This window comes from Acanthochromis polyacanthus, chromosome 14 (assembly GCF_021347895.1).
Source record: "Acanthochromis polyacanthus isolate Apoly-LR-REF ecotype Palm Island chromosome 14, KAUST_Apoly_ChrSc, whole genome shotgun sequence".
Taxonomy (NCBI): domain Eukaryota; kingdom Metazoa; phylum Chordata; class Actinopteri; family Pomacentridae; genus Acanthochromis; species Acanthochromis polyacanthus.
In genome coordinates, this window is record NC_067126.1 from 33,464,464 (window position 1) to 33,489,495 (window position 25,032).

At 40.3% G+C, this 25,032-nt stretch overlaps 1 protein-coding gene across 1 annotated transcript; it reads right to left on the bottom strand.

The window, feature by feature from the left end:
* Window positions 1–16: 16 nt before the first annotated feature.
* On the bottom strand, window positions 17–22,894 carry tbl1x (transducin beta like 1 X-linked). The gene is made up of 15 exons (XM_022203756.2): window positions 22,171–22,894; window positions 7,824–7,929; window positions 7,118–7,263; window positions 6,616–6,835; window positions 5,394–5,526; window positions 5,066–5,207; window positions 4,887–4,950; window positions 4,699–4,796; window positions 4,111–4,171; window positions 3,868–3,989; window positions 3,716–3,790; window positions 3,488–3,615; window positions 2,420–2,585; window positions 2,230–2,331; window positions 17–2,097 (listed from the first exon to the last, which is right to left on the bottom strand). The coding sequence occupies exons 2-15, from the start codon at window positions 7,879–7,881 to the stop codon at window positions 2,071–2,073; spliced, it is 1,542 nt and encodes a 513-aa protein (XP_022059448.1). The 5' UTR covers window positions 7,882–7,929; window positions 22,171–22,894; the 3' UTR covers window positions 17–2,070.
* Between the last annotated feature and the right edge of the window lie 2,138 nt (window positions 22,895–25,032).

Consider the following 25,032-nt stretch of genomic DNA (forward strand, 5'->3'; position numbering starts at 1 on the left):
AATCCAAAGACAGGCATGTTTTCTGATATCAAAATAGAGTAATTTATTTGAGACACTGAATGACTTCAACAGTTTATCTTGGAAACAGGTGACAGCACCCTGGATCAGGGCGCAAGAGAGATAGTAGCTGTCACAGCACTTATTTCATATTGGGCTCCATAGCACGCCAAGAATGGCCACCGACCCACAGCCCACATGTCAGTCTGACACAGACGATAATGGCTCTCAGCACAAAAGAAAAACAAGTCCGAAAATAATGAAACACCCATTAGCATCCAATTGTGACATCAAAGAGAGAGAGGAAAAGAAGACAAAACTTTGGACCTTCACTTTCAGCAAAATCTGAACATTTGCTGAATCCATCGATTTAAAAAGTGCACTTCATGTTGCCTTAGCAGAAATATACTAAAAGTGAAAGGGACCAGAGAGAAAAAGGAAAAAAAAAAAAAGGCAAATCAAAGTGGTGGCAGGTTAGTTTGAAGCTACCGTCTTTAACTTTAGACCCCAGTAAGCAGAAACAGGCAGACATACTGCACGCTGTTGAAGCCCAGCCCACAACACAGGCGTTTCAGATCTGACCAAAGCTGATCAGCTGGCAACATTAAGACCGACTGTAGCTCCATTTTTTTTATCTCCCATTTTTATAGCAACAGCAGGACTTTTGCATGAACTCCACCTACTGGTCAAAATGTGATCTGAATTTTCAGTAGACTGATCAGAGGAAAGTGCCAAAGAGGAACCATGGTAATGCTCATCAAGCTGTAGTAACCATCCTCGCTTATACTCTTAGTTGTTTCTGTGATCTCCTGCTTGACAAACGGACTTAAAACAGCAGACCAAGCAGGAGACTGATGACTGCCAACTCCCATACTGTCGACAAGATAATTCCCTGAATGGAGGCAACGGTGTGCACGTTTCTTCCATGGCTTTCTGTGATCAACAGAGGAAAGCGAGGTTGCTAAACACATCTGTCTTGATGCCATTTGTGACTCAGTTGAAAAAAAAAAAAGCTCGATGCATCGGATATGATTGGCCAGGTTCAGAGAGAACGTCTTAAAAGAAGCCGACGAGACGTGCACTTCGTTTATAAAGTGGTCTTGTCACGCATTAACAGCAAAGATGTGACAGCTCTAGCCACTGAAGAGCCCCTACAGGATGGCAATAAAGTGTACTGTATATAAACATATATACACAGTATATAAGTCTGTGTATTAATCTAATTTACATATCTTTACATTCTTTAAATTTACATCCAGAAAGGGAGAAAATTCTCTTTGTAAACCACACTTTTCACATCTTGCCCACAAAATGACTTTTTCTAATCTCAAGTGAAGTGAACAGGTCATTTTGGGATGTTAGAACTATTTCTTGGCATGTTTTCCTTTTGCTGACCTGATGTTAAAAATGAGCTAAGAACTACCTTGTAGCGGCACATTCAATTTGACTTTCAAAAGTCCATCTGTGGAAAATAGACGAAAAAAACGCAAGAAGTTTCTCGAAACAAACTATTCTCCGCTGAGGAGAAGTTAAGCACCCTGTCCGCAGACAACAGCAGTGCTTCAGTATCGACGTTACCTCAGTTCATTTGGACATGAAGTGACATTTCCTCAGAGGAATTTTTAATCCACAACCTCTCCTTGACAATCTGTTGCCTCTCACAGCCAAACACCTGTGTGCCTTCAACACTTTTCTCTTTCTATCGCTCGACTCATCTGTGTGTTTCCACCCCTACAACCCGATAACAGCTGGACCAGTGGTCCGTGGGGATGACAGCACCTCCTCATTAGAGACCTTTTAATACACAGATGCACCCAGGAGGTCGTGTCCAGTCTTGGGGATCTCTCAGCCAGCTTCCATTATGTCCATATACCATCAAACACACATCAACAGACTGGAAGGTGCGCTGAATTCAGCTGGTGGTCGAGCCGCTGCAGTCGTCTGGTTTTACTCCTGTGAGGGTTTTGTTTCAGTTCACCTTTACAGCCCTTCTTGAGCAATGACAGTGTGTTTGCTGATGTCAGAAGAAGGCAATTTCTGCACATTCCAGGATTCATCAAAGTCTCAAGTCTGTTATTTTCGGAGATCAAGAACACACACCTGGAATGAAGAGGAATGAGTAGCATAAAAAATTAATTTCAAGCAACATATCTGCTACTTTATTAATTATTCTCAAGATTTTGTACGACATTAAAGAATGTAAAAAAAACAAACAAAAAAAACACTTCTTACCGAGCCATCTGATGCACTGGCACCAACTTTGTCCCCGGTGCTGTTCCAGCACACCTCAAAAATACCACCCGTACCCCTGTAGCTGTGCACTAAGGCTCCAGTCTGAAACAGCAGCACAAACAAAGGAATGAGCCACTCAAGAGCTTGGAATCCCACCGTACCTGCCGTCCTTTGCTGGTCTGACACTTACCGTGGTGTTCCAAATGTGGACACACTTATCGAAGGAGCCGCTGGCTAGGTGTTTGCCATCGGGGCTAAAGGCCACGCTGTAGACAGGCTCTTGGTGCTTGGTGAGCGTATGAATGCAAACACCTCTTTCAACGTCCCACAGCCGAACTGTCGAGTCAAAAGATGCGCTGTGTGGAAAACACAACAAGCCAAAAAAATCAAATACATAGACACTAAAGCTTCCAAACCACTTGGTTTTTTCAGTAAACACTCATTTTTAAGTGGCTTCCAACAGCATATCGAACGCAATTGTGATGCTGAGAATGGAAACAACACATCTTTAGAAGCTACTTATTTTTTATTACAAGTCCTGTCCACAGCTAATATGTGAAACTCAAACATAAAACATCTACGGATTCAATTAGTGCTTCTTTAATGACAAAACAACATAGGAGGTCACACTTTAACACAATACAAAAATAAACAGTGTTGGCTTTTTTTAAATAACGTGACAATCTGAGTATCTGTAACCATAAATCTAACACTTTAATGAAAAATGACAAAGATTCAAAAAAGAGGCTGATATTAGTTAGCACCTCTTCTTCACCAAGGTAGAAATAGGGCTCAATCCCCAAGGGCTCAGCAAATCAAACAAACTTCAAAGGATGGTAGGACATGTATGCATGAGCTGTTTTCTGTGGTATTTATAGAAGAGAGTGAAGTTGCTTCAAAGCTCTTGCAGTAATGGCAGTGTTATTTTCAGTGTGAATTATAGGCAGGTGTACTGGGCTGTCAGTATGGACTGTAAATTCCTGCGGTACCTGAAGTGGAACATTTACACATGCATTCACAACTGGGTCAGAGGGAAGTGCTGTGGGCCACTGACCATTACTAGCGCTGGGATTTTGCCAGGAACATGGTTTCTCCTGAATGTAAAGCTCTGACCGCTTGCCAGTCGCAGTCATACATGCGTGCACGTCGTCATATGTGCAGCTTGGTTTAAGCACACAAACTTCTCTCTTAATCCAGCAGTGTGGGGGATTTGCCTTGTGTGGTGCTGAATGTGAGCTGTGTGTAAGCAATTTCCTACCTGGCGAGCATGATGTTGGAGTTGGGGTTAGTTGTGCTGGGGCCCGTGGGGCTCCACTTGATAGTGTAGATTTCTTTGCTATGAGCCTGGAGGTCATGGACACAGGACTCCTGCTTCATACTCCAAATCTGTGCGCGACAGAACGGCAACGAACGCAATGTGAGTGAATACAAATCGCCTCGAATGTTTGTTTCCTTTAACCTGGAAGACTGAGAGGACTAGTCTTACCTTTAAGGTCATGTCATCTGAGCAGGAGGCAAGCAGCATGCCTGATGGATCCCACTTAATGGCGTTAACTTCATTCTGCAAAACACAACCCTCATTAGCATGACTGTCAAGGGAAGGAGCAAGGTAAAAAGCAACAGGGAAAATCTGCTCACCGTGTGACCCTGGAAGGTCTTGAGGGGCCGGTCGCTGCCAAGGCGACATACGTGGATGCACATGTCTGTGCTGCAGGAGGCAAACGTGGTGTTGTTCTGCCAGTCGACATCCAGTGCTGGGGCTGTGGGATGTTTTAAAGCACAGGTTCACACTCGATATGGGCAGGGAGGTGAGGTTTGTGAACTCATTTTGCATCATATTTGCTATTTCAGTGATGAATTTATTATCCTGGATCAATCTACCTGAGTGAAAAGGAAACTGCTGCTTGGCCTCTCCTGTGTGTGCATCCCAAATGATTGTCGTCTGGAAAATGAAGATGCATTTCGAAGCATGAGTGCAACATTTCTCCACAAATCATTACACAAAACATCAGACATTAACAACAGAAGACACCAGCTAATGTAGCATGTACATCTTTAACTTTTTCAGTGAGCACACAGAATTTTGGGGCCTGACTTCTTTCTGGCTCATCATACACGTTTCACATTTTAAAGCACAATAAAATACATCAAATCAACAGTTACTGCCTCTGTTGCACAAAGCGTAACTCAACTCCATAATCATCATGTACTCAATTAGATTTTAAACATTAAATAATATATAGACAATAAAGGGAGACAGGAAAAATAATGATGCTTCTCTTCCTGTCTGTGTCTTAATATGATCATATTCAGAAGATTTACTGATAGGAGGACAGTCTGTGGTTTATGAATAACAGGGAAATGATAAGGCACAGATTTACTCTCTGGCTGCTGATCAAAACAGCCCTTGAACTTGTAAAAGAAAAAAACACATCAGGATACTATTACTGACAGATCTTTAAGAAGTACCTTATCTACGCCAGCGCTGAGAATACAGTTCCCCTTCTTGTTCCACTTGAGTGCAAATATGGGCCCTTTGTGCTGCCCCAAGGTGCTTGCCAGATTTCCTAACGGTTAAGAATTTCAGGAAAGATCTTTCTTAAAATCGTCACAGAGAGTGTCAACCAACAAACGCATGGCAGTGATGGAGGGCTTACCATCTTTTGTCCATATCCGGGCAAATCCATCATACGAGCCCGTTGCCAGGAGAGTCCCATCGCTCTGTCGGACGCAAAGACGACACAACTGTTAACTGAGTGTTCTTAAGCTGCACAGTCTGCTTACGACACGGTAAAGGTAGCAGAACGGAGATGTGGGCGGACGATGTGAAACCTACATTCCAGTCCAGTGAGGTGACGTCTTTGTTGCTGGGGACATCCTGGCCACCTTCTCGGATACAGTGGCGCAGCACCAGTTGGGTGGAGTTGGAGTTATTATTCTCGTTCAGGTTCCAGATCCTGGCAGTGGAGTCCCCCGAGCTGAGCAGAATACCAACACAGCGGGAAGAGAGGTGGGGGGGTTAAAGGATTGTTGGAATATAAGATGTCAGCTGTGGTCCTTATGAAGCCATATATCTTACAAATCCTATGTCGCAGTGTGAACACTATATAGTATGACTCATGCAGAATGAATTAAGATCCGTTTCGGCGCAGACAGAGACTCACCCCGAGGCCAGCAGATCGCTGACAGGGTTCCAGGCACAGATGAACACCTCGGACTCGTGGCCTCGCAGCACTGTGGCTTTACTGGCTGGAATCTCAACATCTATATCCATCTCCATCGGCTCACTGTGGTTATCTGCACACAGAGTGGACGCACACATTTATGCACACATCGACACACATTTACCTGTCAGCAAGCTCAGGTGTAGTGAAAATAGGCTTTAGATAAATCTTCCACCTCAGAATATTTACTGCTGATAGAAGTGAATGCCTTCAAAGAAAATCAAAATGTGTTTTGCTGGAATACACTCGTGTTATTACCATTTATCTCAGTCTGAAGAGACTGACCTATTTGGCACGCATTCAGTTATGCATAGTATAACAAGAATTCAGTCACAGTGAATGATCTGGCTTTAAGATTATGTAAACTCTCATTTAAAGTCATTCTAGCCTTAAAATGCTCACTCTAGCTTTATTCACAGCTCTCCCTCTGCTCCCATCCATGCCTCTGAATTAACTTCCAAGTGAGAAATGCTGACACAAACATCCACTCCTCTTCTCCTTTTTTAGAGCAACACCTGATCTGCACCTCTCTGGTTTCGCTCACAAAAAGAGGCTTAACATCTACAAAAGTTATCACACTCTGAAAAACCAAAAGGCTGTGGTGTTTTTTTAAACAGAGTTAAACTGTGCAATAATTTTGACATGTTAACTGAGGAAGAAAATAACTTTGGACTTAGCGGGTGTATTAATCCAACTTGTGAGAACACAGAGTCAAAACGCAGCACAGAGGAGCGCTTTCTGCCTGTCGTGTCTTCATATGTTATTCCTGTTCCACGTGAAGATTCATACACTAGTGCCGATGTAAAATGGTTCCGAAACATTAATGTAGTTGGTGCATGCTATATCACTTGACAAAACTGAGCATTGCAAAGAGTTACCACTTTATTTTCATCTGTTTGAGTTAAAAGTAGAGTGACCAAATCTGCTCGGTACCAAAAATGCTGCAATGAAAACAGGTGTCGTCTTTGGAACTGGAAGGTTCTATAATTTCATTCTGGACCCTTTTAGCCCAAAAGCATTCTTTATATTCTAAGAAAAACTTGTAGACTTGTTTGCCCTTTTCTGTTTACCCCTTTTCATCACCATTTCATCGCATACGAGGACTATGTCGGCTCCCACTGTGAGATAATTAGGACATGCATGATTAGAAATCTGAACTTACTCATGTTGTGAGTACCGTTCTCTTCCCCGTTGACAGTGGCTTCTCCATTCTTTGGTGCATTTGACTGGTGTCCCGAGGTTGAAGCTGCTATGGTGCAGGCAGCCTGCTGCTGTGCTAGCTTGTCGCGGAAGGCCTGCTGCCGCGTCTGCACCACGTCTGGCATCACTGCGTCAATGAGCGACAGTGACTCAATCGGTCGACCGTCGAAGACTGTGCCGTCCTGTCATCAAAACAGTGGTTAGAAACACATGAGGGGACGTGACTTTTAATTAGCGGCTTGTCTAGCGTTACACTCCCTGATAATCATGAATTATAGGGGTGAAGAGTGTTTCCTAATTAATTCTGCAAACATCAGTGTTTCTTCCAGAATAAGGACGGCTAAACTGCGAAAAGCACTTGTAGTTACTCTAGAGTGTCAATACAGAGATCAAAGTCTGTCTTTGTATCATTAGGCAACAGAAAACATCTGTGGGAGTCAGTAACAGCAGGTCCCTGCCCTCACCTCATTAATGCTGATTTCTGCCTCCACATACTGAAGCCCTTTCTGCAGGATGGAGATGAGGGCTGCAGGGGGCACTAGTGTTCCATTGATGTTAGACTGACTAATGTGGCTCTCAATGCCAAAGGTGAATGCCGAGTGGGAAAAACCTGAAAACAAAACACCATTCACATTCGTTAATGGGAGAGCGCCAAGCACAAGATGTGCACAAACAAGACACAAATATTCAAAGAAAAGTCTTGTCTGATCCAAACAAAGCTAACAGTAACTGAATACAACAACTGAATGGCATAACAAGTGTGACATTTGAGAGTATAATAAGGCATGCCGATGTCAATGCTGGCCTCTCAGACCTGCTTGTAGCTTGTTCTCTGCCAGATGGCTTCAGACATAGTCTCAATAAACAGTAATAAAAACAGCAGCTAGGATTTCAATCACTGATCCAAATCCTGAGGATCCAGATCCCAAGAATGAATAGCATGTAGACATCTCAGGAGCAGAGCAATATTCTGCACAAGGTGCTCACATTCCAGTGTAGAAAGGACTATTTGTTTAATATCTCAGTGTAAATGTGCATGCAGAGTTTGGCCATGCACAACATAAAAACAATCACGTTAGGTGCTTTGTCTTAATAAATGCATTCTCTAAGGTGTGCACAATTGGCAAATTCCTCCGATTAAAAAAAAAAAAAAGCATTTGTGAGACAAACCTGACTCTTGGAGGTATCTGTAGACCAAGAAGTTCACTTCGTCACTGGTAATACTCATCTTAGCCCACTGAGAGGGAGGAGGTATGATGGAAGGCTGAGCTCACTCCTGAAAATAATCAAAAATGGGAGCTGAGATTAACATTTAGGTCTGTGGTCTCCCGTATGACATTTACAAAGCAGTTTTTATTGATCCATATGGCATTTAACAAATAATATCTCTATCACATTCAAGCAAATGTGGATACAAATGCTGCACACAGCACCATCTGCCCTGATCTTTGCCTAACGGCAGGCAAATGCAAGCACACAAACACGCACACAGGACAGCCTTGACTTTGCTAATTCATGCTCACTCGGGTCTTGTCCATTGCTGCATGATTCCTGCCTTTGATGCCAGTGTCTGTGTTACTTAACCTGTAAATCCATGTTTACTTCTGAATTTAAGTATTTACAGGCACTCTTGTCTGGCCTAATGGGAGTGTCTATATCCATTTGGCTACAATTATGAACTGAATGGTGTCTTCCCTTAGTGACCTAGCCAGCCTTAGGTGGAAAGAGCATTGATAAAACAGCAAGGACATTATATGCAAGTCCACTGCCCAGCTAGTGAATTATAAAAAAGAGCAAGAGGCTGATGAATCACAGTTGCTGGTCTAACCCTTCCTTTAGAGTTATTTTCAACAAATAGAGGTGTTTGACGGTGCATATGTTAACATTTCAATTTAAACTCTCTCAAAACTGAAGGGAGCTAAAGAAACAAAAAAGGCAATTATGTTTTTAATCCCATCAAGTTTTTGTCCTCAGGCTGATGAACACTGCAAGAATACTACAGTGTTCACAGTTTCCCAATGACTCACACATACGCTTTACGAGAGCATGGTAAATGGAGCTGGAAGAACACCGTATATACACCCACATGCATAGTGTGTACACATGCAAATGTATAGTACATACAACAAGAACGAGAACGTCTATAAGCAGACAACAAAGCAAAGGCACAGAGCTGAAATGTGAGAGTGAGTCAGGACATACACGTGTATAACCATTTCCTGCTCTCCCACTGGGAGGTAAAAGGACAGGCATTTTGCTGAGAACACAAAGAGAAATACAGGGGTGGTGTCAGGTATGAAGACTGCATGGCTGTTCAACTTTCATTCCAAACACTATCCAGGCCCACTCAAGATTCCCTTTGGTAGCATAGCAACAAGAGAGATCGAGCAAAATAGAGAATGGTGTTGTCCCAATTACCAGTGGGCATACAGCCAGAGGGTTGAACATGTTACTCAACATGAATTATTCACTCTTTCACCTTGGTATATTCTTTCAAATGGAGTCTACCTTTATTGTACTACCACAGACATGCAAAGGACTGGAATTATAAGTACTATGTAACTTAGTGCAGCCAGTTTCCTTTAATATCTATGCATACTCTTTAGTTACACCTGGAGTAAATATAATCCTGCAAAAAAACACATGATGTTATAGAAGTGCTAGTAAACTTAAATACTGGTTTAATTTTTTGTTTCATATATCTTCATTATCATTTACATCACATCACACTGAAAGGGAAAGCTCTGTCCCTCTTCTCCAAAAGGCAAAACAACACCAAGCTTGCCCACTGTACTCCGTTTTGACCACATCCAGCATGTTTCTATTTAGCTAATTAGCTTACATATGGGACTAGGAAGAGTTAGCCACATCAAAGCAAAGCAGTCGCTGCTCCCAGGGCCACTACAGCTACATACCAAACAACTGGAAACGTAATTAACAGGCAGCCTGTAGGGGCTCAGGTCCCATCAGTGCAGAGCAGTAGCAATAATCCCTCTATCAGATGGGCCCACGATGCCACCATCCATTACACAACTCCCTGGGCATTAAAGTCTCCTTTGACCAAACAATAGGCCTTCCAGGAAACCAGACAGTATGCTAACCTCTGCAATAGTTTATCCACTGAAGTGATAAATGGAGTCAAAGTTCCTCCTCACCACAAATTACAGCCTCCAAAATGACTAAAGAATGAAACTATCACCTCTTAAACAGCTTCAGTGAAAACTCAGTTATGAAGGACTTACTGTAGGACTGTTTGACTAGCTTGATAGGTGTTAGTTAAGCTAATTGTACTTATATAAAATAAAGTCAACCAAGTGTAGGTATGTATGATTTTGTGAGAAATTCATCTTTGCATGACAGTCAGGTTTACTAAAACGTTACTCACAGAAGAAGCAAAGATGATATGTGTGAGCATTTGAGTACATCAAACCAAAAAGAGAGTGGACATAACGCCGGCAACCTCAAAGCCTCACACAACAACTAATTCACATGTCTTAGGCTGCTACAGCAATACGAATCGTATCACACTTTGTGAAGGTAAATGAGAAATTCTCAGTCATTAGCTAAACGATTCAGCTTTATATGCCCCAACCTGAAAATGTCTGGCAGCTTAACTGTATTCAAGCCAACAAAACACCAACTTCAAGTGTGCTGAACATTAATATCTGAGCAACTGAGGAACAAGACTAGCTATGGACTTGTATGCACCACATAAAGTGAGTATTTTAGGTAAGCAAAGAGGGATTCTCTTGTTCAATGAGGCCAATAAGCTGTTTAATGTTGGACACTAGCGTCACACAGCTGCTACATTTAGTAACACAATTAGTCGATCAGCAGACTACAAATCAGCTCACTTTTTTTTTTAAATCATAAAATGTTCTCTGTCATTTTCTACTATTGTGGCTAGTATTTGGTTATTTTGGTCTAAATTTCTACATCGTCAAGGATATGTGAAATTATCTTACAGTCAGTGACGCACAAACATTGTACACAACCTAAAAATAGAGACGAATTACTGTTCATTTACTACTGTTGATCTACTAAAGATGTTTTTTTTAACTTTTGCATCTCATAACATCCAGTAATAAAGTATTGTCTATATCAAATCTGCTCATGTATCGGAGGCAATACTAAGACTGAATAATTAATTGATTTCAAACTGAAATCACAATGTGAGGCAATGAAATTATAAAAACGCAACGGCTGCAATTTAGGATGTCTGACCCTCTGTTTAAACTGTCGTGTCAGTTGCTTTACAAATTCATGTTGTTCTCCTTGTGTGACAGTCCTGCTTTTGCTGGTATATCGTTTAGTAACGTCCCATTGCATGCTTTAAATATGTTACAAAATGACTGTTGAAATGAAGCAAGACTTGAAGAAATCAAAATCATAACATCCGTTGAAAAATTGCAATGAGATTTGTTTCCCTAAATCATCCAAGCCTTAGTGTGAAGCTGCAAGAGTGGCACACAAGTTTTAAGTGACACATCAGTATGGAATTTCATGTGCATGTAGAAAATGAGCAACGTGAAGTTTGTGAGGACTGACTACTAGATGTGGGGTACCATTACATCTAGTTCTCAGGGTTGTTGCACACATTTGCATGCTGCCGTGCTCCACAAAATTCTAACAACCGAGTCACTCTGCGGTGTTCTGCACTACATGTTTATCAGCTCACTTTGTTTTCTGTGCAAGTGTGGGTGAAATTTGCATGGCATACAAATAAATCTGCTTGCTGTTAAAGATCGCCATCACTCCTTTCATAGTCCTTGCGCTGTTGTAAGCCGTCATTCTCTCAACTTGCAAATTAAATGAGTGGCTTGTCAATCACAGTCAATCCATCAATGACAATGAACAGAAAAAGTATTTTTTTAATGTCACAATAGAACCAGTGCCAAAACCGAGCAACAAAGATGACACAATTGAAGTATAAAACTAAAGTGTGAACAATTAACAGTGACTGAAGGCAGATTTGTTATAGATTTAGTGAGAAGTTATTGGTTTAAAAACGTTTTCACTTAGTGGTCTCCTGGAGTTCATCAAAACTGAGTAAAAAATTAAAACGTCACACCCAGTATTAGGTGTAAGGAGTACTGTATTGTTACTGCACTGTCGAATCACATGAACACATTTTTTCACTGGAATATTACCAATTGCTAACACAAAACTGCAAAAAACAGCAACAATAGTGAACAAAGTGGCAAATAAAACAGGTCAATAATGAGAATCCCTGCTGAGGACATCAAACTAATTAGGGTTAACTTTGAGAGGTTTACTGCACCCTTGAGGAAATTACTTAACAATGCACACTACACCATGTTGCCAGGGAAATACTTGCACCTGAATGCTTTATTGTCAAATCCAATATGACTTCTACATACTGTAATACCACAAATATTTCAACTGCTTCCATGTCAAATGCATTTAATTTTTAATCAACTCTATCTACATTTGCAACTCACACCACTGCAATTCCAAGCATGCACTTGTGTAACTGGGCATTGGGCTGAAAGCACCATCACTTCTAAGTGCACAGCAGTACTGTGGTTGGATGCATACAGTGTAGTAATTGACAAGACTTCAGCTTTTGCAAACGTGCTGCTTTCACTGCACGCTTGATTTATTCGGTGTGTACTACTGCTTTACATTCAAACCATCCATTGTCGTACATAATGTAAATGTGCAAAGGTTCCAGTTGATTTGAGCCTGAAGCATAACAGTTTTTCAAAGAGAGTTTGTTCCTTATATTGTACATGAAAGGAACACCAAAGTGTTCTCTATTTTTAGAAAAGGTCTCAAAATCATTCTGAGAGTGTTATTATAACAAACAGGCATGTCCAACATACTTGACAATTCAAAGACGAACAGAACTCGCTAAAAGCCCTCTGAGAGAGGGGGGCTTAAAGAGTGACGCAAAGGTTATGTGTGAGAACAAAATCCTGTAACAGTGATGTTGCTTGGGAATTTCAAACTGTGATCACAAGTGCATGCGAATAAAAATGGGTCAAATGTATTCATTAAATGTAACATTTGAGTTAAAGCCACTAAATGCAGTCCACTGAATGCAACTTTTTAAAAAGAAAAGGGCAGACTATCCTGTCCCTAACATTTTTTTCCAAACGCAGTGAATATACAGTGTATTCTAATTTGTAGATTTAGGCATTTCTGTTTTCCTAAAATGGAATCTCATAAACAAAACTCATACAGCCATGGCCATAAGTTTGGACACAAGTACCATGACGCTTGTGAATCTTAGAAAATACCACAAAATTGTCACTTACAATACAGTACACAACTCCTGAGAACTATATTAAGTTTCATATTTAAAAAAACATCAAAAGAGTTTGGTGTCATTTTGTTATTCTTACCAAATTCGCTTGTGAAAGTACTGCATTTTTTTTGTTATTTTCTTCTAATATTATGTTTTGGGAACAAAGTTGTTCCAGTTGTTGGAATTTATTGATAATATTATATCCCTTGTTGATTTGTTGACTAATTAAACTGGTGCTGTCAAAAAATATTAGTTATGTTCTGTAATAGACATCAAACCAGACATAGTAAGTCATGCTGTGTCCAAACTTATGGCCATGGCTGTAAATGATCTATATAGATAAAGAAATAGGAGAGCTTTACTAGCCTGGTGAAAACAACCACGCCACTGCAAATAACTCGCATAACTTGCACGGCCAACTGAACAGGGTGTATCATGTAAAATCATTCACCCATCATTGAAAAAACAAACAGAATGCTCTCTGAACATAAACATTTGACTGCAGAAATACTATAGCAAAGAGAAACACATAGCCAGTCATCTCCTACACATGCAGGTTTTAGAAGAATGGTGTTAAAAACCTGCATACCACGGACCCCATTTTCTCCTGAACAGTCACCTCCTGACAGATGTGCAAACAAGACCTGGAAACAGCAGCCATTTTCTCTTGAACTGCTCTGCTGAGTAAAACCCGCCTTTGAAGCTTCTGGTTGGGCTGCAGTCTCAATGGGGGAGGGGAGTGAGAGCGAGGGAGTGGGGGAGGGGAATTACAGAGGGGGGATGGTGGAAGGGACAGGGTGGTAAATAATGATCCCCACGCAGGTAATCACAACAACCATTTGTGCATTGTCCTTTGCCTCTCTCAGTGAGTCACTAAGTGACAGCCAATGTAGGTCGACAAACAGTGGGGGATGGCAGCCTTCAGTCTCCAGGGGAAACACTTCTCCCACGCTTCCTATGGGTGGCAACACTTTTAATGTTTACCAGGGGTGGCCAACCGTGTGCCAAGAGAGACGGTCTGCAGGTTTTCATTCCAACCAAAGACTCCACCTACTGATTAACACTCCTTAAGAGGAGAATAACTCGCACGTGAAATTACCTGCTGAGGTAATCAGTTGGAATAAAAACCCACAGACTGCAGGCTCTCCTTGGAACATGGTTGGCCACTGCTGGAACCAGTAGGCCTAACCTACTGGGTCTTTCAGCAGCTAACAATGAAAAAGGTCATCAGGGTAACACTTTAGTGGGGGCATTTGGTGCAATCCATGCAAACGTGAAACGGCCATATGATCCTCACACAAATTCCACTGGGACAAATCTTTGATGTCCTCCTAGACAGATCTGCGGCAATGTGAGTCCGAGGTGTGCATTTTTCTCTTGTCATAGAGAATTACACATGCACAGACGCCACTAACAAGTATGTGTTTCATTTTCTCTTTGGGAATTGAATGGGGGATGGTGACAGCCTGCAAGAATCACTAAAAGATTCATCATGATCTTTTCCAATTGGGAGCGTTAAGACCTAAGATCCACCCTCATACTGAACTCATTAACATCAAATAAAAATGACAACTCCCACTAGTCCATTGATGGCATTTAGTATTCTCTGTAGAAACCAAGAGATAGCAGCGGTCTAATATTGCTCAAAGAAGGGAACAAACTGGGTATTTTCTGTATTGATGTGGACAGTACACTACATGCATAAAAGGAGCAAAACATCCCTATCAATTATATTAATGAGTGGCATGTATGACTTGAAAGAAGAAAACTGTAAAGCAGGCCAAAAAATGGAACTAAAAATCACAGAAAGAGGGTTAAAATGACTGCTCATTGCTTCTAGCATTCTCTTATTCAAAATAATTAAATTCAAAATCTGCACGCTGAACTGACAGTAAAATTAAATGCATGTAAATGAGATTATCCATCGATCTAACTGCACTACATAATCATTACCTGCTGTGCAGTCTCGCCGCTTCTTATAAGCCTTAAAAGTAATGGATGTATTATTCTAACTGTTCTTCCAGGATAGTATTTCATCCTGTGCATGCAGCAACATGCCCACACTGGTGCAGATTCTTGCCGTTTTTCCAAGTCAGTGATATTTCTGGTCACAGCATCAGGTAGCCTTAATCACAGATGTCACAGTTTAGAATACACTCATGTGAGTCTGTGCTGGAATAGTTAAACAGTCATTTTGGCAGAGACAGAAGCCCCATTTTGTAGAGTATGAGAAATGACTGCATGTATTAAAGCATTTCTATCTCAGCCAAAATATAGCATGCGGAAGAAAATGAATCTAATTATAGTCAAGCTACACGGAAAAGACAGTTTACCAGTAACCAGGTTACTGTATGTCACCACTTGGTCTGATTTTGTGCCTTAATCCAGTTTTTCCAGAGACCTGGTTTCATATATGCATGTAAGCACATAAGGAATCGGTTGCTGTGGGGCATGCATGTGTACTGTATATGACTGTGTGGGGGTGGGTGGCAGATAAGTATTTTGTGTGGAGGAGATAGTGGGACATGGAACGCTTTTTTGATGCGAAGTGAAGCGCACATATGTACAAATATTTCTTCCATCTTTTCATAATGCTCCTCTAAAAGATAAAGCAAGAAACCGGCTTCATAGATATTTTACAAGTCATTTGGAAGTTGTGGCTTAGACAATCAATAAACTCTTCATTTGACAATACGGCCTTGCAGTTATATCACCCAACATGTAGATTTAAAAAAAATGTACAAGACGTCTCCATTTTAACCCATCAAGCTCACTGAATGAACAACCACACATCTGCTAACAAATGAGATTCACTGTACAACAAAGAGAAGTTAGTATAATGATGCGGTTTCAAATCTAGGTCAGTGCATACTAACTTTATGCTGCGTGACACGAGAAAGACCCACATGTTCCTGTAAACTGCACTGGAAATCAAGAGCAAATTATCTGTATATCTGAACAAAAACAACTAAATGAATAATGAAGACAACATTTGGCAGTCTTCTCGCTGTGTTTGGCATAGTGTAATCGGGGCCATTGTCTCCACCACTAACAGGAATTCCAAGTAGTTTCATCATTACGGGAATGTACAGTATGTCTAACAAGCTTTCATGTAAGCACTTTTCACCCGTAAGTAAAAGCAACAACTGTATAATTCTTCTGATTTTTATTCAACAGTGTAAAGGCGTATTTCTGCATTTGCTGAACTGTATGAAAGAAATAGGTGTCCTTCATATTGTAACAGTCAACAAAGAGACCTCAGCCAAGCATTTCTTTTCTCAACAAGATGAGGATTGCACAAATAAGCTGTAAACACTGAGACACACCAGTGTGGGCAATACAAGTGTTGCTATGGTGACCACAAGATCTTGCTTCTCTGTCAACAGCTGCTCATGCCACCCTAAATACCCCCCACTCTCCTTGAGCTTTCCTTCCATCTGACATCAGGGTCAAACAAACAAGGCCGACAAGTGCGCTGAAATACTGATCTTCATTCCAAGCCATCCCTTGGCTGTTATTCTACCCAGCATTTACACAGTGCGACACTATTACTACATACCCAAGACTTCCCTTCGCAGTCTGTGTGTGTCCTCTACAAAGCATCTACCCCGCCGAGCGACTGACTGCACACATGGAAAAGAAGTTTAGGACTGTTTGAAATTTCTTCTTGCAACTACAGAAAGAATTCCATGTGTACATATGTCTTATGAGGTTGCACTGTTTTAAAGTGGACCGTGAGAATATGTACCGCTGTAGACAATCACAGGATACCAATGCCACGTTTTAATCGAAGTATATTTATTCCCTCTTTGGCTCATTATTGGCCCCGCTTTACGAAAAAAAATTGAGATGCATTTCTGAGACGCACAGAGATTAATGTAAAACGCAAGGACCATAAGTACTGTCTTCTTGATAATTTCCTGTAATAAAAGCCAATATTTTAATATTGCATGGGGCACTGCTAAAGCAAGACTACATGATTTTAAAGAAATTATTAATCAGCTCTGCAATTAAATACAACTGCAAATGTAAGAGTAGAACCTGGATTACATGATCGTGTTTAACCACTGTTCAACACTGACAGGGCCACTCACGCTGCAAGGAGTAGGAAATTACAAACTACTCAGCAGTAAACAGTAAACTTTCACTGTCATTTCCCACATGGTCATTTCATTTCCAGACCAGTGAGCTTAAAACCACAATTCATGATCTTTCCTGAAATCAGCATTTTCCACTACATGTCTGGGAAAAGTGTAGACGGATAATGAATGAGTGCACGAAAAACGGACCCACGATAAGGAATCCTGCAAAGTTTTAAATGCCTCGTACAGAAACATGGACGTGCTGCGTGCATCACTCTGGGTCACTTTGTTTATTTCCATTCACAGAGCTGGAGTTGTGTACCAACAGTGTTTCTTTCCGCAGCACACAGATCAAACAGCGAGTGGACTGTGAGGAGGTATTCACTGAATTTGACAAAAAGTGCATTTGATTAGTATCGCTAAATCCACCTTTTAAATGTCAGTTCAGTAGCATACAATGATGCTTTGTGATGCAAGAAGATGTTTGCTATTGTGCACAACAGATTATAGATATACAGGCAATTCTGAGCCACCAAAATGACAAATCTAATTTGTCCCGCTTATTGATTTACAGCATTTCCGACAACGAACGCATTTAAAAGCTAAGAAATAACTGGTGTGCAATATATCATGTCCTACCACATCAGAAGGTAAACAGGCTTAAAGCTGGTCGGCACAGTTACATCCTGAGGTTGAGTACAAACTTGCCATCACATAGAGGGGTGAGACAGTAGCGGTTTAGGTGCGCAGATAATGCACAGTGGCATACACCTCAGAAAGCCTCTCCTGAAGGGCACTGTGTGGCACTAATCTGTACACACAAAAACTGACGAGAATCTGTTCACAGAATTCAAGGAGAGTACATTTCAGTTGTTTGTTTTATATTTACACACTGTCACCAAAATGTTCACATTGGTAGGTTAACGCAGCAACAGATTATCACATGAGCTGGAGAGTTCCCTGGCTACCTTTGGCTGCATGTAGTCTGCCAATATATAACATTGCGCATGCGTCTTATTTAACAGACTTTTTTTCATGGTTTGGTATTAAGAATGATGGCGTTTCAATGGTACTGCTACAGACTATCAAACTTCTATTGAGGGATCCCTCACCTGTTAAAGTACATATCTATATTACCCATAAAACCGTACCTATGTTTTGTTTTGTCATCCTTTGATAACAGCCAGCAATATTAAAAATGTGTAGCTTTTACAGTCTTAACACCCAACCTACCATACCGATAAAATCAACATTGTAGCACTGTCTCAATTAAAAAGTTGTAATCTATGGAGAAGTATTAAGTTAACACTGGCAATAAATTACACACATATATGTCTCTCAGAGTTGTTAAGTGGGACGAGCTATATCGGTGTACCCTGGTTCCGAAAATAAAAGTCCAATCTTCCTCTACACAGGCAATGTTGGCGACTGACAGTAGGACCACTTTTATAGCTTGTGTGGGCAGGAGACTCTTATACTGAATCATCGGTACAATCATCAGTACATAAGATGAGCAACTCATACAGACAACATTTGTTTTTTTAATATAAAGGCAAAAAGGTAAGCATAAAATTCTGCTGAGGTGGAAGCTACAGCTTGAGCAGGTGACAAAAACTCAAGGTTTCAGTATTATTTGGACATGACAAGTGTGAATCCATCTTAACATTTTCGTCACAATATGATTTTGTGAAGAGATAAATATCTAATTTGCCAGACAGTGTAGTTATCCATGTCCTACATCATGTTACACAAAATTCAATAGAAAAATTATATATTTATATCTTGGTTTTTTTATAGTTATGATGCAAATCTGTGTTACAGTAAGTGAGGTTGGTATGTTTTATAAGTACATACTTTGCTTCCCTGTCACACAAAACACAAGATAAGCTGACGTGTCTGAATCAGAAAACATAATATAACCTTTAAGAAAAGAAGTGTCTAACTCTGGCAGGCATGTGCTTGCACAACTTCCTGAACAGTCATCTGCAGCAGTAACAGTGTTTCCACACACCTTCCTTCTGAAAAAACTAGCTAAAAACACTTGGCACACCCACTTAGATGGTGGTAACAAAGCTCATAATCTTTTTCAACATTACCTATTGTCAATATTAACAAATTAGATTATCCAAGTAGTACAGACTGACCTAAGGAATAAAATACTTTTGTCTGATTGTAGCCTCACTTTTATTCTTGCTTAAAGTGAATAATTTTTTAAAAATATATGTAAAGTCTTCAGGAAACAGAATAGACCCATTCACAACAGAAATTATATTAAACACAATAGCATAAGGAATTGAACGGTTGTTAAACACTTAAATAGTTAAATGTTTAACACACCCTTAAGGGCATGTGAATTTGTCCCACTTCATTTCACTGAAATACGAACAAGGACAGAGTTAAGGCACCACAGACACCAGCTCACACAATGACAAACAGCACCGCCTTAAATCCAAAATATATCCAAATAAATAACCATAGCTTTCAACTAGCCAGTACTTGTACGGGCGTCATTTCAGAGTAACCAGTAGTCTGCCAGTTGGCTAGTAGCCCATGAACACTCTGTGTCTCTTCTGGAGGGAGAGAATGGCTCACCTCCCCCCATGGCCTATCATAAATAAATACTGCTACAGAAATATTTGGACAGCCCGATACAGAGATTTGCAGCACCACAAGGCTGACACAGGCTTTCTCAGGGACTTCCTTGCCCTACTTATGAGCAGAGGATACATTTCTGTTTTGAACACAATCTAGCACAATGCACTATGGATTGTCTGTTGTCTCCTCTGTGCCTCAGTTGTCTAACTACACAGTGGTTAGACTGCAATGACTTATCAAAAATCTATTTAAAAGAAAACAAGGATAACATTAAGCCATGATATGAATGAACCAAGGCTCTTCATGAATCGTAGGCCATCAGTATCTTTTTAAAGCCGAGACCACACATAGTGCAGAAACCATATACAGCAAGTTTAATCGCAAATCCTGTCACGCAACAAGAAGCAGACAGACAATAACCTGTGGGGTTAACAAGATTATTTGGTTATGCTCTCTCAGGACTGTACAAAGACAACTCTCCCATCTATTTACATATCAAATCAAAACAAAGATTACAAAACATGCCATGAATAAAGTGTTAACTAGGAATGATTCAAAGACTGTGGAAAATGTCTTTTTAACACTCTCTTCCAGAACTAACAAGGACAAATGGTAAGGCCTTATGACACTAACGCAAACATATTTAGTAATCAACAGACGTAAAACATTATGATGTCTGAGACAAACTCCTATTGTTCTGTTAATAGGTGGCACTAAACCTGTTTTTCTAATGACTGCAATGAGGGTTCACTGCAAGTTCTCAACTCTAGGAACAAAACTGCTAGACAAACCACTGTGGGTGATATCAATAAATAAACACTTAAAATCATTCATTTGTACAACTGATTTTGTAAAACAAACAAAAAAAATATGAATTTATCATTCAAATATGGAAGGGTGGAAATCAAATGCTCAGTCTATGATTGTGTTCCCAAACCCAATTTGAGGATTTACCCACATTTTACAATATAGTAAATTATATTGTGAAAGCACAAAAAGGCTGCTCGTTGTACTCCATGGAAAGTGCAAAAATGGTGGACAAAGGTTAAGCTGCTTGGAGACTAAAATTAAACTTAAATGTAACACTACCAATGTAACTGAAGTCACCTGTTTGCTTAAAAAGACAACAGCAAAAACAGAACATCAGCTTAGGCTACATGGGGAGAGTTAACATTCATCAAATCATTTGTTTTGTTCTAATAGGTTTATTATTAGTGATCTAAACTATTGTTTTTGTAAGTCAAGCCAATTACATAATCACATCATCATGATAACCCCAGGGTAGGACTACACACGATAATCTGGTATTACTGCCCAAAGAAATCATACAAAACTCAATATATATAGAAATCTAGTAGTGTCTCCATGATATGGACATGAGTAAAGGTAAGGAGGTGTCATTGAGGTTATGACCTGAACTTAGAACTGAAAATCCAGTCTTTCCAAAGGCGTTCTCACCAATGCAACCATTGGATTTCAACAGCTAAACAACACTGACTCATACTGTGAATAAACAACATAAAACTCCCACTTACCACTAGGTCAGCTGGAAAATGGGGTCATCACTTTGTCATTAATTATTTGGGCCAATGAAGTAGAATCAGGTTAAGGCAGTTTTCAAACGGCAGTGTGTTTTCGCTGTTTACTGTCATCTGCACCCAACCCATGCCTTGTATTATCAGTGATAGTAAACACTTTGATTCTCTGAGGCCAAGCAAGACATCTTAATTGTGACTGTGCATGCTGTATCTGATTATCCTGTGAACAACGGCGAACAGCCAGGTCTACTTAAATGGCAATAAGAAGAATTTAGAGGTCAAACAGCAATGGCTTAATCTCTTTTGTGGAGAGAAACTGTTTTTATTAAGTGTTATGTGGGCATGTTGTCAACAGCTTCGTGGTAGGCAAGCTTTCTGTTTAGAAATACTTACTTCTGCTGTGCTTTAGGACAGCAATACCTCACAAAAACGTCTGCACCAGCTTAACACTGTAGTTATACAGTAGCATGAACTGTCCCTTGAAAGTGGTGGCAATGTCTAGTACAGTTGAATGTCTCTCCCCTCCCCCACACATGCGCTTCCTAAGTCTGCATGGCAATAGAAATATGTATCATTCATATTTAGGATTAAACAAAATGACTAAGTGCAACTTAACATGTTGGAGGATCATTTATTTTGCCATTGGGTGCAAACTAGACAGTAATTATTCACCAAAAATGGGACAACCTTCAACCTCCTAAACTTACTGCATTTTGTAAAGTAGTAGTCCACCATTCAACTACACAAGTTTCAAACATGAGAATGGAAAACCACAGTATCACCGAAAAAGTAGGCTGTTTGGATAAAGAAGGGAAAATTAAAAGACGCAATCAGGAATTTCAACACACGTGTGGAGTCAATGGGTGACTAAGCTCCGTGCCGGCAAACCTCCTAATCAACGCCGTAATCACCCATTTCTGAAAGTCATTATCCTCTTCGCATTAAACCCACACACAAACAAAGCAAAGCCAAGCAGCCTGATCGCAGTGCAGCCTTTTTTTTAAATGCCACTCGACCTTTTACGGGCTTACCTTTTATTGTGAGAGTGAACTCGTGGTGTCCGCCGCCACCTCTTCCTCAAGGAGAGAACCTCCAACTTCAGCAAGCTAGCGACGACTTTCCTCCCATTTTGATTATCGTCATATTTCAAGTTCCTACCGCGAGTGTGTGACTCACTGTGCGAACAAAAGCGTGCTCGGCCGGGACGCACTCGCAAACTGGCGGTAAAGTTGGATTTAAGACCCCCTCTTTTTTCTGTGGCTGAAGCTGCGGGGCTACTCTGTGGAGTTTCACCGCTCACTGAGAACAGGGACGTAAAGACACAGCGGCGAGGCGTTGAACGGCAGCGGCGGAGAGACGTAGACGGAGAATAGGAGAGAGAGGAGGAGGGAGGAGGAGGAGGTGGTGGAGGGTGAGGGCTAACTGACCTTAAACCTGAATATTGACAACAAAACCGAGCGTACCGGTTAATTAATTAGTCAACTAAACCCACCGACCGCTTTCACACCGCGTGCATCTCGCTGCCCTGGTTAGCTAAACACAGGCTAATTCGTGCTAGCATACATACAGACACAGACGTCCTCCAGCGGCTGCCTCAATTACCACTTAACTACTGTATGTTTGATAAAATGTGTACACAAAGCAGAGCGGGGTTCATATTTCACCCCGAAATACACATTTGTTTGAATTTTGAATGTAGCCGAAACCGGAAACTGCGCCCAAAAACACACAAAATAATAAAAGACAAAATAATAAAAGACGTATTACCGGTGTGCTATCTAGTTATGATACAAGCAGTGTGTGTGTGTGCTGAGGCTACAATGCTGCCTCTCTGGCCCCTGAGCCGCCTCCCCTCCCCCACACTGGACTATTTTTCGCCTGCCCGGTCACACAGGGGTTGATTAATTCTCCTTTCGCCTTGCTCAGTCATTCAGATTTGGAAAGTAAATAACAAGTTGACATCAGTGTGACACATTCCTTTGGTTACCGTACAGACGGTAATACGTGCGCACCTCGTTTCCCCCTGCTCAACCTGCTGCTCCACCGTACGCTCTTAGCTGCACAGCCTACACACAGAAGAATGAGAGCATATAATGTTAAATCTAACAAAAAAGACAATAGAATTTTTGCAAGAAAATAATGCTTATCAGTGTTATTCCATCGCAAATCATTTGAGGCCTTTTGCTCAACCATTTCTAATTTGCTTGAAGCTTTTTTTAAAATCATAAACTATATTTAAAATATTGTAAAAATTGACTAATATATGAAGTAGTATTTTTCTGTGATGGTTAATCCACCCGTATGTGCAAACTCTAATCAAAATGATCTTTAATGCTAAAATAGAATTATTGATGAAATCCTGTCAAGTAAAATATTAAGGTTTTTGGTTAACATATGTGAATAAGGACTAACTTGTTTTTCCGGTTTGTTGTTTGCCTAATAAATAACACAATTTTTATTTTGAAACAAGTTTTTTGACAGATTTCTAAAATATTTGTGTTTTGTCATTGTTATGTCAGGTGGTCAAATAAATTTGTTAGGCACTGTATATATATATATATTAAATTTCCCATCGACCCACTTTGAGCACATTTTTGCACACATTGAAATAAAATTCCGTCTTTGAATAACAGTATCTCAAGAAACATTTCAAGACAAAAGCCAGAAATTTTCACTGCTTTTTTTCCTCCTGTCTTTACAGCCTGCAGTATTGGACAAGTGGATCAAGCAGTCCCTGATTATGAGTGAGTTGAATTATTAAACACGCCAACAAAAAAGATGGTTATCTATATGTATTTTAATGTCACAATAATACAAAACAAATACTGTAGATTGCTTTGAAATATGAAATGATTGCTCACAAAAATGAAAATAATGTTATTTTTGTTTAGCTCTTACAACTCACTCAACAGGTATGACAAGTTATACACAAGTTCTGGACTTTCAAAATGATTTTCTTAAATATAACTAAGATTTTTTTCTTTTAACATATGCATGTCTTCCATTTATAACCCCACTTCGTAGGCATAAACCTACGAAGGTCATGAATGTAAAAATGGCAATACCATTAAGGATGATAAGGTCTGGTCTTTTGTTCTTTTTGTCAAAGTATTGGAATTTTATTAACAAGGAAAGGAGGCAGTTTTGTAAACTGATTCCACTATTGATTGACTGCATGCTTAATCTGGATTATTTCCAGGTAATCAGACATTAAGAAATATACTTGAGGTAAACGAATTATCTTTGTCGATAATCATTTCCAATATACAATATTTTTCAGATTATTTGTAGTCTGTATGTGTGTCTAAATTAACGGCTACCAGTGCATTTCACACAACTTTCTCCTTTTCTCCTTCCATTCCACTATATTACATCTGAACTGTTTTCAATATCCCCCTGACTACAAGAAACAACAACAACCACCCCCAGGCTAGCTACCTACCACACCCAAAATGTAAAACTTTGCTGAGGATTTCAATTCTCCAGCAAGGCAATGTGTCAGTTTTCTTTAGTGACTTGTCCATTTTAATTACCGTGCTCATCTCCCTGCATGCAAATGTTTCATCAAAATTGCTCTCCGGTCACTATGTTGTGGAAAATATTTAGCACATTTTTGGTTTCGAATTGCCGATTGTGATTGGTTTAAAGAAATTCAACTAAGCCGGAGCCTTTTTATTTCCTCCATTCTGTGCTGCAGAGTGGTCTGGCTGTGCGAGACAACTCTATCTGTAGTCACTCAAAGGCCTCGAGAATGTTCCGCCCATAGCACTATCTGATTAGTCACACGTCATGAGTGAGGACACTTGAGGATAAATGCTGAATACGTCTCTTTTAATTAAACACATATGAAACGTGTTTGAACCAAGGTTTTGCTACAAAATTTTGTGCAGTTC